This window comes from Dreissena polymorpha, chromosome 7 (assembly GCF_020536995.1).
Source record: "Dreissena polymorpha isolate Duluth1 chromosome 7, UMN_Dpol_1.0, whole genome shotgun sequence".
NCBI lineage: Eukaryota > Metazoa > Mollusca > Bivalvia > Myida > Dreissenidae > Dreissena > Dreissena polymorpha.
Genome location: NC_068361.1, coordinates 64,557,880 through 64,576,324, shown reverse-complemented (window position 1 = coordinate 64,576,324; position 18,445 = coordinate 64,557,880). Strand labels below are relative to the sequence as shown.

Below are 18,445 nucleotides of genomic sequence, written 5' to 3'. Positions count from 1 at the left end.
ATTTAAAATGCCGTGTTTGTGTAGTAATTGTTAACCTAAGCGCATTTATTTTATAGAAAGGGTGAAAAGTAAATTAACGAGTGCGCTGATTGTTGTCATGACATTACCGAAGGTATTATGTTCAATATGTGAAAGAAGTTAACGCTACCCATATTTTGTGTTTCTTGAAAAAAATAATACAATATATGTGTCATGGAACGTTAATTACAGAGACAGCCTAGTATATTTTAGCGAATGCGTTGATGTGGCGCAATCACAGTGGTTTACCCTTGTGTTTTTTTCCGATTACGGCGATCTTACCAACGCCGACATGGTTGTGTTTTGGACTGAAGCAAGCTGTGTGCACCATTTTCAGATACATTACCATTCCCAATGTCACGTAAAAATTACGCAAAATGCTATATTATTCCACAAGAATGGGGCGGGTATGTAGGTACAACTTTTTTCATTAATATGTTTGCGATTTTCAAGTAAGTTACTACTTCAATAATTATGTTCAATTACTTAAATACTGCAAAGCTCTATGCAACATTCTTTAAGTATGTATAACATGTTTTTAAGGAATATGATCAAGTACAGCATGATCGAATACATATGGTTAAGCGATGTACATTTCAACCGTGTACTCAACATGCAACACCAAAAACATTTAACGGTCGGCACGAAATTTTAACATTGTCGGGAAAGTGAAACACAAACAACCACTTTTGCGCCAAATTTGTAGCATTATATTAACTACTGAATAGTTTTTAATTATATAATCTATAACAACCTACTGATAAAACATACTCCTATACAGTCGACTTCGGTGAAATATTAGGCGTACAAAAAGTTGTTTTTTGTAACAAACACGACCAATCCTAATATACTTGGCCAAACCTAAACTTGTTTGTGGTCTTCGCGGTTAATTTGATATATTTGTTAAGTTTCCCACTAAGTTTGCGATTTTGGTACATTCGATCATAATTTCTATATTAACTTTAATTGAAAAAATACACTAGACAAATGGAATGTTTACTAGATATTGGGGGGGGGGGATTTCTGCAAACATGTATATCATAAATGTTTTGAGAAGATTATATACATATGTTTATGAAAAATTTAAAGGTTAATAATATGTTTTGTTTAGTTTCTTAAATGTATATCAGATATGTATGATTTAGATAATATATATAGGATCTGGCATGAGTTGTCAAATCATACCACATTTAATTAAACGAGTTCGGGAATTTTGTTAGTAAGCGAGCCTTTGGCGAGCTCACTAACGAATTTCCTGGACGAGTTTAATAAAATATGGTATGATATGACAACGAGTGTCAGATCTTTTTTATCACACGCTTTTAAATGAGCAAATGAAATCAATATTTACGCAAACATTATGATGCATCCCGAAAGTTGTTTATATTTCGTGACGTCATTTGACGTCGCAACGTCATTTCAGCAAAATAACAAAATGCGATTGGTCAATAAACGAAAACTAAGCCAATGAAAACGCTTTACAAGTATATAACACATGTGTAATAAAAAAAAAATGTAATGTTATATTACATGGGAAACAGGGTATGGCATGTAATAAAAAGGTATATAATGTTTGATTAACGATGTTTTGCATTTATATAATACTTTTTTGTAATGCAAAGGTATATACAACTTACTCTACGTTAAATGCTTTTGTAAAGGCGTGTACTTCACAGTATGATACTATTTATGCATCTATATAATACACCTTTGTTTACAATTGTACACAGGTATATACTACAGGTTTTATAAAGGATTTTATAGGTATTAAAAATACAAAAAGTGACCTGTTGTAACTGCTGCAATGTTAATATCAGAACAAGTCCAATATGATTAGCAATATTATCAATGTTTACTGTATATCAGAACCAGACAAGTATGTGTATAAGTCTTCATTATGAAATTATAAATGCAAAATACAATCAAACACATGTAGAAATATTCATAATGCAATAATTAATGAAAAGACAAAAAAAAACAGACAATTATGGGTTGAATTATTCATAATGCAATTATTAGATAAAAGACAAAACCAGATTATCATGGGTAAAGGTATTCATAATGCATTTATAGACACACTGTAATGACCGGTCAATTATGGATAGAATAATTCAATTACATGTAAAGACGGGAACCAGGAAATTATCAGTTGAAACATTTATTATGTATTTATTAAAGAAGGTACCAAAAGCAATCAATAATGGGTAGAAGTAATAAATAATTTATTTATTCGTATAAACATAAAACATATCAATTTTAGATAAAGTATTCATACTGAATGTTTAATAGTGAACAATTCATTTCAAGGCCATACTATTCAGCAGTAGGTTGCAGCTAAATTTCCTTCTTTTCTTCAGCTGTGACAATTTAAGTGAAATATGCTTTGTTGTTCAAGAGAAGTATATTACACATTATGTTAAAATTATAAAGTTACCTACAGTAAACTGCATTCAGCTGTTAAAATTTCAGCTAAATCCCCCACATGATGAGTTAAGTACACACACTTTTGTACTTGAAAACAAAACAAAACAAGTGCAATGCTGAAGGCTCCCACTTTTACTTTTAGGGGCAAAAACATGTCAAACAAGCTGAAATTTAACATAAAAGTCTCCTTACACAAGTCACACCATATTCATCAACGGATTACAAACAACAGTCCAAACTCTTAGCCCCCGGCAAACACATGTGCAACCATCTCCTGTTGACGTAACAGCTCCTCGTTTAAAGCCACTGCCTTCGCCTCCCGCAATACCTTGTTATTGTTTTGTATTGCTATGTAATTGACCGTTTGTTTTTTAATATTAGATAAACACACATTTTTATATGGCAACAACAACTGTACAAGTTTGTTTCATAATTTCGTTTCATAATTCATTGTTGCGAATTTTCTCAAGTATATGTTTTCAAATAAAATTAAAATTGACTAGTGTTTGGAAAACAATCATTTACATTGGTATTGCGATAACTTTCATGGCAACAGAATATGTTCTTTGAGTTTACTCAAGTTCCTAAACATGTCTATAAACAAGTTATAACAAATTCAGGTGAAATGGTCTCGACTTAAGTGAAGAATGGAAGATATTACTCTGCCATTAGCCAAATAAGCCAACAGCTTCCTATTATCTTATTTTGCTTATTTCCTCTTGGATAGGACTTTTCATCATTAAAACCAATCGCATATCAAAATTACAAGAATTCTGTTATTATATTATACAAAGTCAGATGCTTGAATCCACTTTTATCTAAGTCCTGATAAGACCAACACCTGCCAGCATATGTTTAGGTGAGATGATCTTTTTCATCTGTTGGCAACATGCACATTGGTTATCACCTGCCGTTCCGCAAAAATATGTATGCAATACTATCCTTTCAAAACAAAACAAATTTGGTGAATTATCAGAGTTACGTTGATCACAAGAGACATATTGAACCTTAATCCATTCAGTAACATTGTAAGGGACTAACATTTGACTTTTTTTAACATGTAACATATATGGTTTGTATCCCAGCCGAATGCAATTAATAGTCAAGTGCAATGACATATTGCTCAGTTTCCTGATAGGAAACATGCTATTGTTAATCGAGTACATTGACGGTTTTCTTACCTACTTGACTTGCAGAACATTATCGACACTAATAAATGACTAAATGAAAAAGAAAAAAAAGTATTGATGGTCAGGACACAGTTAATAATTGTGTGCTAAGTTCTGTGCTTTCATTTGACTGTATTTTAATATATTTAACTCTCCGGTGTTTTTATTTTGTAATATTCATGTATACAATAATATCAATAACAAAAATGAATTACTGTAATGTGCGCCATTGTTGCAGTTTTAAGTCTTGATTTTGCGAAACTAGGGACAACCATGGGCAGCACTGAATGCTTACCTCCTTGGTCATCTTGTTTACAGATGCTCTTGGTTTATCGTCATTTCGATTATCCCCAATAATAGAAACTGGGTAACACAAAATGATTAACATTTGTCACAGGAAGAGAAACTTGTGCGGCCAGTCGGAGACTCTAACCTGGGACACCTCGCTTAAATGGCGATTGCTCTACCGACTGAGTTGACATGTATGTCACGGTCTGAACCTGGTCACTTTAGGGAAAAATATGTGTGGCGGCCCGATTTGCTCAGTCGGGAGAGCACTCCCCCTGTGAGCGAGGAGTCCCTGTTTCGAGTTCCGGACTTACCGCACACTTTTCTAACCCAATGATATTTGGCGCCCAACTTGTAACCGTGACGTTACCTGGGTATACTCCTACGGAGGCCCTTGGTTAATTATATATCACCTCGTATCCCTGAACTCGATGACGAATACATACTCAAGTGGTGGTGTATGTCACGGTCTAAACTTGGTAATGTTAAGGAAGAGGTTATATGACGGCCTAGTTAGCTCAGTCGAGAGAGAACACGCCCTATTAGCGAGGTGTCCCGGGTTCGAGTCCCGAACTGGCCGCACAATGTTCTCACCCTGTAACACATTCTTTTGACTGCGCTTTTTCTTACCATTTTAGCAATATGACTCTAACTCGTAAAATTTGATTTTTAGCGTCAATTTACGTTAAATTATGAAACAATACTCTTTATTTATCAATTATGAACAGATATCGTTAAAACTTACATAAAACACAAAATACTTCATATCAAGATATCAGTTGAATGAATATTACAACTTCAAAGCATAGTTTATATAATCAACATCTATAGTTCAAACATCTGAATTTCAAACAATCAATTGCAAAATCTGAGGCTTGGCGACCAATCTAAGACTAATATATTCTTTGTGTTATTTAGCAAACAAAGTACAGCAAACTTGCCTGAATATTCACCCTGCCCTTTTAGACAGCACTCTGTAGAATAATTATACCAATTTGCAAGATATAGTTTCAATGATATTTTGGCCTTATAGGGAACGGGTCTGGCACTCTTGAAATTAAGAAATGTTGCATTGTAAATCCAACAAATATACATAAAAGGTCGTTAAAGCAAATTAATAATGCATTTCTGTTTCTATTTCATTTGTTGTTTCTGAATCAATCAGGATATGACTTCAAAAGATAATTATTGAAGAACATGCAACTTGGTTTATTGAAGGAATGAATATATTGATTAGCATTGTGTTGACGTAGATTTTATTTCTAAATACTCGGAAATCACATGAAATGCAGTTGACAACACTCATATGGCTTCATGTTTTCTTATAGGGACCTTTCTTACTGGACTTGAGCACAATTGACCTTTCGACAGCGAGAGTGAAGCCACGCCCCCCGATTTCAAGGGAGGTCACTCCGCCGAAGTCCGTCATAAAACTGGCTACGCGAATCGGTACGTTGGAAGATATTCACAAAGATTTCGGTCCAAATTACATGAAATGTTTCTATTGCTATCATGTTTTATTTAAAATGTGTTAAATGTAATGTATTAAATAGGTGTTTAGCTCCCCTCAAAGATATAGTACCAGAAAGGCCGTTTACCAAAAAGGCTTCCCAAAAAGTCCGCATCAGTGAACCAAAAACGCCTCATGGTATACCAGAAAGGCCATACAATATTTTTATTATCATTGAATAGTTATGCTGAATATAATTATCATATCTATGAAATAGTCATAACTTTTTTATAAGTCTACTTAAAAGTCGTTAATCTATAGTCAAAGTCGGCCAATTATCGCAAATTATCACATACAGTATGCATTGTCGTTTGTCACAATACTTTTCATTGAGTAATAGATGTTTCAGTTTTTTAATTAAAAGCCGTTAATTTTGCAACCGATGGCAATATTGCAAATGTGGCAAAGGTAAGTAAATTTATTATATAAGAAGACAAAGAACGTTATATTGAAATCCGATATAACACATATCTATAATGCGTTTGGTCAAAATGACCCATGAGCATTGTTATAATCGTGTAACATAGTCAATGTCGTCAAAAAAGTAACATACACAATATATTATTAATTTCCTCTTAAACTATTTTTTGCAATGTTTAAAATATAAGAAGTTGAAAGAATTTTCATGTACAAAAAAAACTCGCTAATCAGACTGGCTATCAAAGTGTCAAGGGTCATTCACAGTTTGCGGCATCTGTTTTGATAACGGATTAGTAGAAAGCCCACATATGGTGTAAAATGACATTTATTGGCAACTATTGATAATTACATGCGCATTTTAAAATAGTTTCTTAACTTTTAACGATATACAACTAGCTACATTAAATTCGGAAGATTTAAGCCGAAAGAAATAAAAATGCTCTATTTTATGTGATATTATTAAAAATTATAACTGATTGTCTTTATTATTACGCATTTCATTAGCATTAATAATCTAGTTAGCAAAGTTTAGAATATTTTTTTATTAGCCGACTGCATTAGAATGTCAAATTTATTTAACGTTAGCCACCTTTGAAAATATGGTTTTAAATGTTCCTTTCTAATTTCTCTATATAGAGGAAAAACAAGTAAAAAGTGATACTCGTTTTCTATAGCGTGTCCGGTGCAAAACTTACATATTCTATTTTCGCGTAGTATCTTATTATGACGACCTTAGAACAAACGTCGAGGTGTTTTGCTTTCGGGCGATAGCTTAATATGTTGAGATTAAGCTGTTCGTTGAGACGACTACAAAGACGAATCCAACGTTTGCATTTTTTAAGATTAGTACCCGGTTAATGGAACGGAAAAAACGTAGTTCCATCTTTTAACCGTTCTGGATACATTGTGTCTGAATAACAAGTGCCATAACAGCACCTTTTAACCATTTTCTTTGTTTAAAACACAGCATTACGTATAAGCTTATGTGACGAACAACGGCGAGTTTGACGGACAAAATGGCGGATAGAAACGGGCCTAATCTATGCAGTAATCTGATTGGTTAATAAGCCTGTCAATCAATCGGCTGTCGAAAGGTCAATTATTTGGATGTTTGTTGCTCTTTACTTATAATCGAGATCTTGGTTTTAAATTGTTTCGATATTTGACTATCATATTGAAATGGGATCATCAATAGCAGCTTCGGATGGTTATGCCTTTCTAAATTATTGAGTTTAACCAGGAGTTGAAATCAACAAACATTACCCGAATCCTTGATCATAAACACATTTACCAATGAGGAAAGTTGACGTTATTAACTATAAAATACGCTTCTTTTAAATTGACATTCGGTTCATTAAAACAGTACCCAGATAATGTTATTATTTGTGTCACTTGTTAAGGGACAACAAATGGAATTCCTGGAAGAAAAGTGCTAACATGTTTACATCCGAGGACAGTGAGCTAATGAAGAGTGTTTGATCTTCTTTTGTTTGTCGTTCGTCGAGGGACGTGTATTCAAAACCTATGTCACTCGGTCAAGTTAAAGTAAAATATTGTGAATATTCTATTAGTCACATTTGATTGCCCAATAACCACGAAACTTTCTAAGAACATATGTTCGTATGTCGTATCGACCGAGTACGAAAATGATTCAAGTCCGTTTTAAAATATGGTCGCAAGTGGGCAGGGCAGTTTTCCGTACATGCCCAATGACTATGCCGAAACTTTGTCAACACTGCAGATGTCACATTAGAATAGGCACTCGCTACAAACATGGGTTGTCCTTATATCTTAGCCAAGGTTTAAATAGTTTTGGTTCGTCAAAAACATGGCTGCTAGGAAAATGGCGTGTCCCTTAGACTGGTCTAGTAAAAACTTGTAAAAACTCTTCGTCGCTTTTTTCTTATTTTCTCAATCATCATGAAACTTGCTAAGCAAACATGTGTTTTAATGTGTTTTTATGATAATTACAGTTGAACTTACGATGCTGAATTCAGAAAAGTTGTTACACAAGAAAAATTATCATTTTAAAAGATCTTGAAACCTTTGGATATATTAAATATAGTTTGTTCACAATATATAAACAATTACAGTATATATTAATTCGAAAACATGTGTTGAAAGCGCATAATCTATTGAACAAAAACATATGTGCATTCCATGTTGTCATTTAAATAAATACTCGATATGTACGTGTTAAATTGTTTACACATTCACGTACAAAAATATACAGCGGCACCTGTTGGAATTTGATAAGCAATATTATATGTTGTTTGCTTTCAAGAAATACATGAACATAATGAGACATCTAATCAAATATACATAAATAAATACATATAAACATGAACCATGGGACACTTAGATATAGTATGCATGTATATTGATAAATGTGCTACTCTGCTGTACTCATTCATATATTTTACAAACATTTGTTTTAATGTTCGAAGAGTAGCAAATGTGTCAAGTTAAACAAAAGGTCCATTTGTCGAATAACGAGAAACCAATTCAGTTTTGTAAGGCCAAAAAAACTTAACAAACGGACATTATTTTTGCGCTGAAACAGACATAATACAAATGCATAACGCGAAGAGACCCTCAGAAAGACATATCTCATTACGTGGACATTCATTGTTGAGAAAAGGAACATATTTTCTTTTATCCATTTTTCAAATTACAAAACAACGATGTTTCAGTTAGGTTAAACAAGGACAATATTGTATTAGTATCGTTAAACCTTATTACTTCTTATCATAATTTATGAACGTTATACAAATTGACGTTTATATATACAGACAGACAGACAGACAGACAGACAGACAGACAGACAGACAGACAGACAGACAGACAGACAGACAGACAGACAGACAGACAGACAGACAGACAGACAGACAGACAGACAGACAGACAGACAGACAGACAGAAAGACAGACAGACAGACAGACAGACAGACAGACAGACAGACAGACAGACAGACAGACAGACAGACGGACGGACGGACAGACAGACAGACAGACACACAGACAAACTGACAGACAGACAGACAGACAGACAGACAGACAGACAGACAGATAGACAGACATACAGACAGACAGACAGACAGACAGACAGACAGACAGACAGACAGACAGACAGACAGACAGACAGACAGACAGACAGACAGACAGACAGACAGACAGACAGACAGACAGACAGACAGACAGACAGACAGACAGAATTCTCTGTCTTACAACTAGGTATAACAACATGACATTACATAACAAATAATAGTCATTTAAGAATACAAATACAAATAAATATAATTGATTGTAAGACCAAGTTTCATATTGAACATAGTGTATTGTTATAATTCCTCTGATTATATCGTTCCTTTGATAATTGACCATTCTACCAAACTTTAATTGACGAATCAGTTAACAAAACTTTCAAATTTAAACCCATTTCAAGAATGTTACGTTTTGAGAGGCAATGTAAATACTAAATAAGCATCCGCGTTTTGTGATTTCTAAATATTCATGTATAAGTCATGTATACAAATGTATACATTTCAATATCTTCAATAGGGAAATCAATATATGAAAACATAGACAAGAGCCAAACAAAAACGTAACATTATATATGTGTTCACTAACACATATGCACCGTTTACCATTAAACATAGCGTCAATAAATAGCGGCAATATTTTTATCTTTAAGATGTTTCCAATCGATTGGTAATTATTTAGGACATGCATATTCGGTTTCGTAAGTTTGGATCTATATAGGAAGCATCATATTATGAAGTCACTATTGAAATAAACAATATACGAAATAATGCGTCAATCAATTCATCACACTTAAATACAATATGTTTGTTTAACATTATTAACCAATACATGCATATTTGGTTTATCTTACATATACATAATAAATGACGGTAGGTATTATGGTATTACATACTTTTTACACTTATTTTGACCCGATATTATTACAATTTTAAGCATTCAATGTCGACGTTGTATATGCAAAGCGTCCTTAACATAAGACATCAATGCATAACGTGGATTGTGCATAAAATGATAGCATTTTACGTTTGCTTTCAAATGTAATATTTGTATTGATAAACGATATAGCGGCAGTTAACATACCTTTACAACTTCTATTTTATATACGTCAATAAATATACGAGGCAAAGTGATAACCTTATTACTGGTTCATCAAAAGGCATTCGCTTTAGATAGCATCACAAATGAATCCAGTCAAGACATATCACTTAGCAAGATTTGATTAATAGTCGACTTGTTTACTGTGATTAATCTCATGTAACACGATGGCACGTCGAGTGCATCGTATGCGAAGTGCAACACGATACGTTTAATAATAGAAAGATCAAGTAGCGCGTTTGTGTTCATACACGTACTTTACATTGCCATACATAGACGGGGCCAAATAAATTGTGTATCAATGTTTATTGTTTACACCGGCTAAAGCTAATAAAACCAATTCGTGCTTACAGAGTAATACAATGCATTCCCAGTTCTGAATATCATGCAATAAATTCGGTTTCAATGACACCTAGTTAGTCACATCAATGTGCTTTCGCTTTGACAAAAATTAATAAAGTAAATAAAATTTTCAAATAACTGGCAGATAAGACTTTCAATGAACATCACGCAGTTGGTTTGGTATCACTGCTTCTTGTTCAAGTAGATCAATTTTCTTCAAATGTATAATAAAGGCATGTCCAGTCTGTTATATTTTTAGCCTAATGAAGTGACTTTACAGTTATGCTGCAATTCCACAATTCTTCGCGTTTAATATTTTTAAGAATGATTCTCACGAACAGGTTTACTCCATTACATTTGCATTTTAATTTAATTACGCACAGCTAGAGAAACCACGGTATGCATTTCGTAACAAGTTCACATGTTCATTGAGTTAAATATTCCTAAAACTGTTGCACGCGCACAATCCAGTTCATTATGCCCCCCTTCGAAGAAGAGGGGGTATATTGCTTTGCTCATGTCGGTTTGTCGGTCGGTCTGTCGGTCGGTCTGTCGGTCTGTCGGTCCGTCCACCAGGTGGTTGTCAGACGATAACTCAAGAACGCTTGGGCCTAGGATCATGAAACTTCATAGGTACATTGATCATGACTCGCAGATGACCCCTATTGATTTTGAGGTCACTAGGTCAAAGGTCAAGGTCACGGTGAGCAGAAATAGTAAAATGGTTTTTGAATGATAACTCAAGAACGCATACGCCTATGATCATAAAACTTCATGGGTAGATTGATCATGACTTGCAGATGAGCCCTATTGATTTTGAGGTCACTACGTCAAAGGTCAAGGTCACGGTGACCCGAAATAGTAAAATGGTTTCCGGATGATAACTCAGGAACGCATACGCCTAGGATCATGAAACATCATGGGTAGATTGATCATGACTCGCAGATGACCCCTATTGATTTTGAGGTCACTAGGTCAAAGGTCAAGGTCACGGTGACCCGAAATAGTAAAATGGTTTTCGGATGATAACTCAAGAACGCATACGCCTAGGATCATGAAACTTCATAGGTAGATTGATCATGACTTGCAGATGACTCCTATTGATTTTGAGGTCACAAGGTCAAAGGTCAAGGTCACGGTGACCCGAAATAGTAAAATGATTTTCGGATGATAACTCAAGAACGCTTTTGCCTAGGAACATGACACTCCATAGGTACATTAATCGTGACCCGCAGATGACCCCTATTGATTTTCAGGTCACTAGTTTTTTTAAACCTCTTATAAATTACCACACCCCACATTATATTTTTTTTAAACAACATAAATTACCACACCCAACATTATACCCCCCAACCCTTATGCCTAGGATCATGAAACTTGATAGGTAGATTGATCATGACTAGCAGATGACCCCTATTGATTTTCAGGTCACTAGGTCAAAGGTCAAGGTCACGGTGACCCGAAATAGTAAAATGGTTTCCTGATGATAACTCAGGAAAGCTTATGGCTAGGATCATGAAACTTCATAGGTACATTAATCATGACTCACAGATGACCCCTATTGATTTTCAAGTCACTAGGTCAAAGGTCAAGGTCACAGTGACAAAAAACATATTTACAAAATGGCTGTCACTACAACTTAGAGCCCATATGGGGGCATGCATGTTTTACAAACAGCCCTTGTTACATTTGCATTTAAGGATGAATTGCATTTCGTTTAAATGTAACATGCTCACCTAGTTCAATATTCGTATGACTGTTTACCGCAGACAAACATATAAGTCAAGTCCATCACATTTTTAAAATTGTTTCAGCATACGATTAACACTTACTGAACTTGGAAACAATGTCACATGTTCACTGTGTTAAATGTTCTTATGACTATTACATGCAGCCATCACATTTGCATCCCCAAACCTTTTATAACAAGTACCGAGCTCCTACGAATGAAATAAGCTAACAAGTCCAGACCATCAATTTTGATTATAATTTCTTTAGCTCCGGTAAACCACAAAATGCATTTGGTAAAAATGCCACATGTTTAACGAGTTCGAAATTCCTAAGACTGCTACAAGCGGACAAGTTCAATCCATCTCAACTGGATCATAATCCACCCAGTTTTTGGAAAAATTAAACCATTTGGTGTGCAAACCCAGACCCATAGGCATGCTTCCTATTTTGATCATTTGCCCCCGCTCTTGTAAAACATATAAGTCTTCTTGTAATAATATCACATTTTCACCGTCTACTATATTTCCAAGACATACACACTTGGAGGGGTACCATCCATCACATATGCATTGTACTGTAATTTGTTCAAGGAGATGAAGACCACGTAATGCATTCGGTAATAATATCACATGTTCACTGAGGGAAATATATTTTAGACTGTTACACGCGGACAAGTCCAGTCCATCACATTTGCAATTTAAATCAATTTTCTCAAGATTAGGAAGACCGCATAATGCCTTTGGTAACAATGTCACATTGTGACCGAGTACAATTGTCTTAAGACTGTTACATGCGGACAAGTCCAGTCCATCACATTTGCAATGTAAATCAATATTCTCAAGATTAGGAAGACCGCATAATGCCTTTGGTAACAATGTCACATTTTCACTGAGTACAATATTCTTAAGACTGTTACATGCGGACAAGTCAAGCCCATCATATGTGCATTTTAAGTTTATTTCTGCTAATTTAGGAAGACTACATAATTGATGGGGTAACAATGTCACATGTTTACCGAGTTCAATCTTCCTAAGACTGTTACACGCAGACATGCCCAGTCCATTACATGTGCATTCTAAATTAATGCTTTCCAGGTAAGACAGACCACGTATTGCATTTGGTAATAATGTCACGTGTTTACCGAGTTCAATATTCTTAATAATGTTACACGCGGACAAGTCTAGTCCATCACAAATGCATCGTAACTTAATTGTATCCAGTCTATGAAGATCACGTAATGCACTTGGCAAAAGTGTCACGTTTTCACCGAGTTCAATATTCCTCAAACTGTTACAGGCGGACAAGTCTAGTCCATCACAAATGCATCGTAATCTAATTGTCTCCAGTCTAGGAAGACCACGTATTGCATTTGGTAATAATTTCACACGTTCACCGAGTACAACATTCCTAAGATTGTTACACGAGGACAAGTCCAGCCCATTACAACGGCAATGTAATGTAATTTCCTCCAGCTTATGTAAGCAACTTACACCATCTGGTAATAATGTCAAATATTGGCCAAGTTCAATAGTCCTCAAACTGTTACAGCCGGACAAGTCTATTCCATCACAAATGCATTGTAACCTTATTGTCTCCAGTCTAGGAAGACCTCGTATTGCATTTGGTAATAATTTCACACGTGTACAGAGTACAATTTTCCTAAGATTGTTACACGCGGACAAGTCCAGACTATTACAACGGCAATATAATGTTAGTTTCTCCAGCTCATGTAAGCTGTTTACTGCATCTGGTAATACTGTCAAATATTCATTAGGTTCCAATTCTAAATATTCACCACTTTCAACTGCCAAATAGGTACCTTTAATATTTCTAAGCCTCTTACACGCGGATAAGTCTAGTCCATCACATTTGCAACCTATCCTAATTTTCTCAAGGTTAGGAAGTCCAACTAATGCATTTGGTAACAATGTCACAGGTGTATCTATAACAATGTGAGTAAGACTGTGGAACGCAGAAAAGTGAACTCCCTTGCATGTGCAACCTAATGTTATTTCTTGCTTTAAATGACGATCACTTAATGTGTTTGGAGAAAGTGTCTTACAACTAGAACATGATGTCAAAATGGTTTGAAATAATTCCGAAAAGGACATTGATTCAAATACCACAGATTGGACGTTTGTCATATTAATCAAAATAATACATTTTAAGGTTTCTGTGTAAGGTTCGGCATCAAAATAAAAATTATCCAATCGAAGATGTATATCTTCATCAGGAAAATTGTTGGCCTTTGCCTCTTTATAACCTGTTATCACAAGATCTTGAAGACTGCGTCGATTATATTTTACCAAGGAACAATCTTTCGTGCTAGCATAAATGTGTAATGCATGAGAAAGTCTATTTGCAGCGGTAATGCTGAGTCCACATACAAATTTAAAAACTTGACCAATGCCCAGCCATTCTAATGGGATCTCACTGAATTGTTTTAGTAGGTAACTGTCAATGAGTTCTACATTACTGGCGATATGGAACGCAGCAAGAAATTCCTGAACACTTTTGTTGATGAAAGAACATGTGGACGGTCTATAAGAAAGAGTTGACAGCTTTCTATTTGTCAAAATACCGGTCCTAAGTGCACACCCTTTTTCTAACTCTGTCAAATACTTTGACAGCTCTTTGTCATTAAATACTAATTGATGTTCCTTTCCGACCGTAAACAATAAATGAAAGGCTGCTTTTGATAAAGATTCGATATACCCGATATTAAGTTTAAGGTATTTTGTGTTATTGAAACACGTAAATGGAGAGTTTGGAAAATATGCGATGTCTGTGTTGGTCTTTTTAAAAAGACAGTCCAGTAGGAGGCTGTATATTTCACATACTGATCCCGTAAGAAATATTTTGTCCACCCAAAGACAAACAATTAGTGTAAGAAGCAAGGGTGTTGCTAAGAAATCGGTTAGTTTCTTTTCATAAATATAGACCTTAAATTTTTGAAATTCTATATCTATATCTAGCTTTTCATCAATGATGCATTTCAGTACAGATTTACTTAGCAGAAATGGGTCAATAATCCCTTCTATTTCCAGCAGACAATCTACATGGGATGTTTTTAATAGTTCGTCAGACATTTTCCATGGTCGTGTAGTGATAACCACCATACACGGGGCCGCTAAAACAGGAAACGGACGTTTCCCGTCGGGATCAGACCATTCGTCCAGACCATCTTCAACCACAAGGCACGGTTCTTTAGCCATTATTGTTAGCAAAAGCTTGTAAACATTCCTAACGTCGTCGTCATCATCGTATAACGATTCAATGATTTGTTTTTTAATCATCTTCACCACTTTGCGTTCCTTTCTCGACTCTCGTAATGCAATGTGAAAGACAAACTTAAACTCACGCAGTGATTCTGTATCGTTAAACGTACAATTCTCTTCAGTATTCTGTGGTGCCGTATTGCAAGTATACTTGCACCAATCAAACACAAGTTTGGTAGCGAATGATGATTTTCCTATCCCAGGCTCACCTTGTAAAAATATGTACTTCCCAGTCGCCTCGACCGAGTGAAAAAATTCTTTATACGTATACAGCTGCTCCGTTTTCTTTCTCGTTCCATCCTGTTCCTCCTGAATTCGGACAATTTTGGGTGAAGCATATATTTCCATCAACGACTTTACATGACTCGGCAGCAGTGGTGATACAGATATGTGCGCCATATTTTTTATGTAATACTGTACCAACCGTCGGCGAAATTCTGAAAACAAGTAAGCAGTTTTACAACACGTTTGTTTAAAAAAACATCAACTGTAAGCATTTATTGAAAATAAAGTTTTATTTGAAGTAATGTTAACGTCAGAGGGGTTATATAAAATGATAAGCTGAACCATTACCTTCGATGTCACGTTCGACGTCGTTTTCGTTCATCGATTGGTGGGTTTTCTGAACTGAATTCTTAATGAGTTTGCTTAATTTTCTTTTACAGTCGTCTGCGTATGTTTGCTTTTGTTCCTTAAAGACCTTTTCTGATTCTTCTTTCAGTTTGAGAACTTTGTTATCTAGTTTCGTTAGACATTGTTGTACATAATTTTCAAGTTCAGTCTTTGACTCCCCAGACACTTGTTTGGCCTTATGTAATGTCTCACGTGCGTCGTTCAGCAATTGACCCACGTCCGCCACCGAAATGTTTAAACTCTCTGTTTGTAACTGTGAATAAAACAAATCGGAAATCAATGAATTAAATATTGTATATGTTAACGTCAGTATGATATATCAGACATGCTTCGGTTTCATTGTTTTCTGAAAATGTATGCTTTATTAAATAATTATTGGATAAGTTTGTAGATGCATACTTACCAATAATAATAATCGAATATGTCGCTTAAACTGATAATGATTAACCTCGATGATTTTGTAGCAATTGCAAAATGTGACATATTGTAAATGATTTATCGAGTTAATTTTATAAAGAAATAAGCATTTATACATTTTGTTGCTTCATAATAACACATAACGAGGTACCTGTATTAATTTTCTTGCTGCATCTTGTGCAATTCGGTCATTTACAAGGACTTTTGAGTCAATGAGGAAAGTGATCAATGTTAACAAATAGTCTTGAAGGTCATGGCTCGTCACTTTACAATCAGAAGAATGCCGGGCAGCTTTACCTATGTCACGCGCCTGTCAACATAAAGTAATATGAACTGATGGTTTGATTGTGAGTAAATATTTAACATTTGAAATAATATGTAAAGAAGAGATTTCGTGTATTGTTCACATTACGTATTATATTAACGTCAATAATAACAGCATCCGATAACCATAATTTGTAATCAGGTTAAAATCAACTCGGTTATGGATAATTAGTTAAGTTATAAATCACACGTATATTCAAACTTGAAAATGCAAACTTATATGTCAAATGAATAATTTAAACAATACATAGGCGGTTTTACCTTTGTTAACAGACAGGAAGGACTTGGATGTTGAGGTGCTATGCTGAAGGACAACATGCGATCAAATATATTACAATTCAAAATAATACTAATGACGCCGTTAAAATCGGTTTCTTCGAAGGAATTCACTGCAATATACCCATCTGGAGGCATATAACATTTTGCTACTTCCCAATGATTACTCGCCCATTTTTCCGCATATGTATTATTCCACGACGGACCACTGTATCTATGTGCCTTGATGATTTCCTCACGAAATGCATCGCATATCCCGTTTGGACATGGTCGTGGTTGTTTGCTTACTGTGTCATGCATCTTGCAAACCGGGTTGTGTTTACTCTTATTGCACACTTTGTTCGTTGGGCATTTCAAAAGATTCGCAGTCAAACAACATGTGCATGTTGTATTCGCTGGATGCCTTAAATTAGACGCCACCGATTGTATGATACTTGTCTGAAAGTTGTGCACTTCCCTGTCAACGAAATCGTGCAACCCTGTCTTTGTTATATTGATTGCCAGCCATACTTTGAGCCAGTTTGTCATTTCCTGCTCGGAGAAAACTTCTCCTAGGCTCGCCATTTTTAATTCTGAAGCAAACACTTTAGAATTTTAATCCAACATTATCGAGCTGGAAAGCCATTGCTGCCCTGAAAAAGATTAAATGAAAGGTAAATTTTGTACCTGAGTAAAGTGATGCTTACCCACTAAACAAGTTGTATGTTGATTTTTTTTTTCAATTAAGAATGCTAAAAAGTCTTTCTTCTAATCTAAATTGTGAAAATATTGGTTCAACTCCATTTCCTTTTGGACATGGGGTATCATAAGAACGTTATATGACCTTAAATATTTATTGGAAAAAATATGTGACAACCATAATATTTACAAATTTTCTTTCGTTTGACTTTGAGACCAAGTTGTTTTCAACCCTTAGATTGATTCGTAAAAAATGATAAATAGCTGTGGTCAATAGAGTGTCCTCAAGGTACATTTGCAAAACGAACAGTAGAATAAAAAGGCAAAGGCAACCTCAATTTGAGCTTGAAAACAATTTGTTAATTTTTTTTGGTCAGCTATTCTGATTCTCGTTTTACCATGGATTTTCTGACTGGTTCGCCGTGTAATAATGTCCAAAACAGTCTTGCTTATATATCAACTATTACGTTGAAATATGTAAATGAAATTTCATAACAAAGCATTTATCATTGATGGCAACAGAAATACTCTTACTTTAAATATTTCTCTAATTATAAAACATACTTACAAATAGTATTTCGAAACTTCGTTTAGAGTAAACACACGTTGTGTAAAGAATAATGTGAAGGAGGCTTCAAATTAATAACATCTATGTTTTTAGTCATGCAAATAAATTAACATGGTTTAAACACGTACATGTATTGAATGTGTATATGGATTTGAACACGCTTGTAGAATGTATAAATGATTTCCCATAAAACGCAAACATTACCCATACCAAGTCTTTTTAGAAAGATG

General features: G+C 34.8%; 1 protein-coding gene across 1 annotated transcript; it reads right to left on the bottom strand.

Moving 5' to 3' along the window:
• Positions 1–11,499: 11,499 nt before the first annotated feature.
• On the bottom strand, positions 11,500–17,591 carry LOC127839297 (uncharacterized). The gene is made up of 4 exons (XM_052367593.1): positions 16,955–17,591; positions 16,521–16,679; positions 15,893–16,205; positions 11,500–15,756 (listed from the first exon to the last, which is right to left on the bottom strand). The coding sequence occupies exons 1-4, from the start codon at positions 17,531–17,533 to the stop codon at positions 12,395–12,397; spliced, it is 4,413 nt and encodes a 1,470-aa protein (XP_052223553.1). The 5' UTR covers positions 17,534–17,591; the 3' UTR covers positions 11,500–12,394.
• Between the last annotated feature and the right edge of the window lie 854 nt (positions 17,592–18,445).

Excerpts from the sequence above, each read along its gene's own strand:
- LOC127839297 (XM_052367593.1), bottom strand. The coding sequence starts at position 17,533 with ATGGCGAGCCTAGGAGAAGTTTTCTCCGAGCAGGAAATGACAAACTGG. Across the intron at positions 16,680-16,954 it reads CTTCCTGTCTGTTAACAAAG|GCGCGTGACATAGGTAAAGC; the intron begins GTAAAACCGCCT and ends TTATGTTGACAG. Across the intron at positions 15,757-15,892 it reads CGTCGAACGTGACATCGAAG|AATTTCGCCGACGGTTGGTA; the intron begins GTAATGGTTCAG and ends ACTTGTTTTCAG.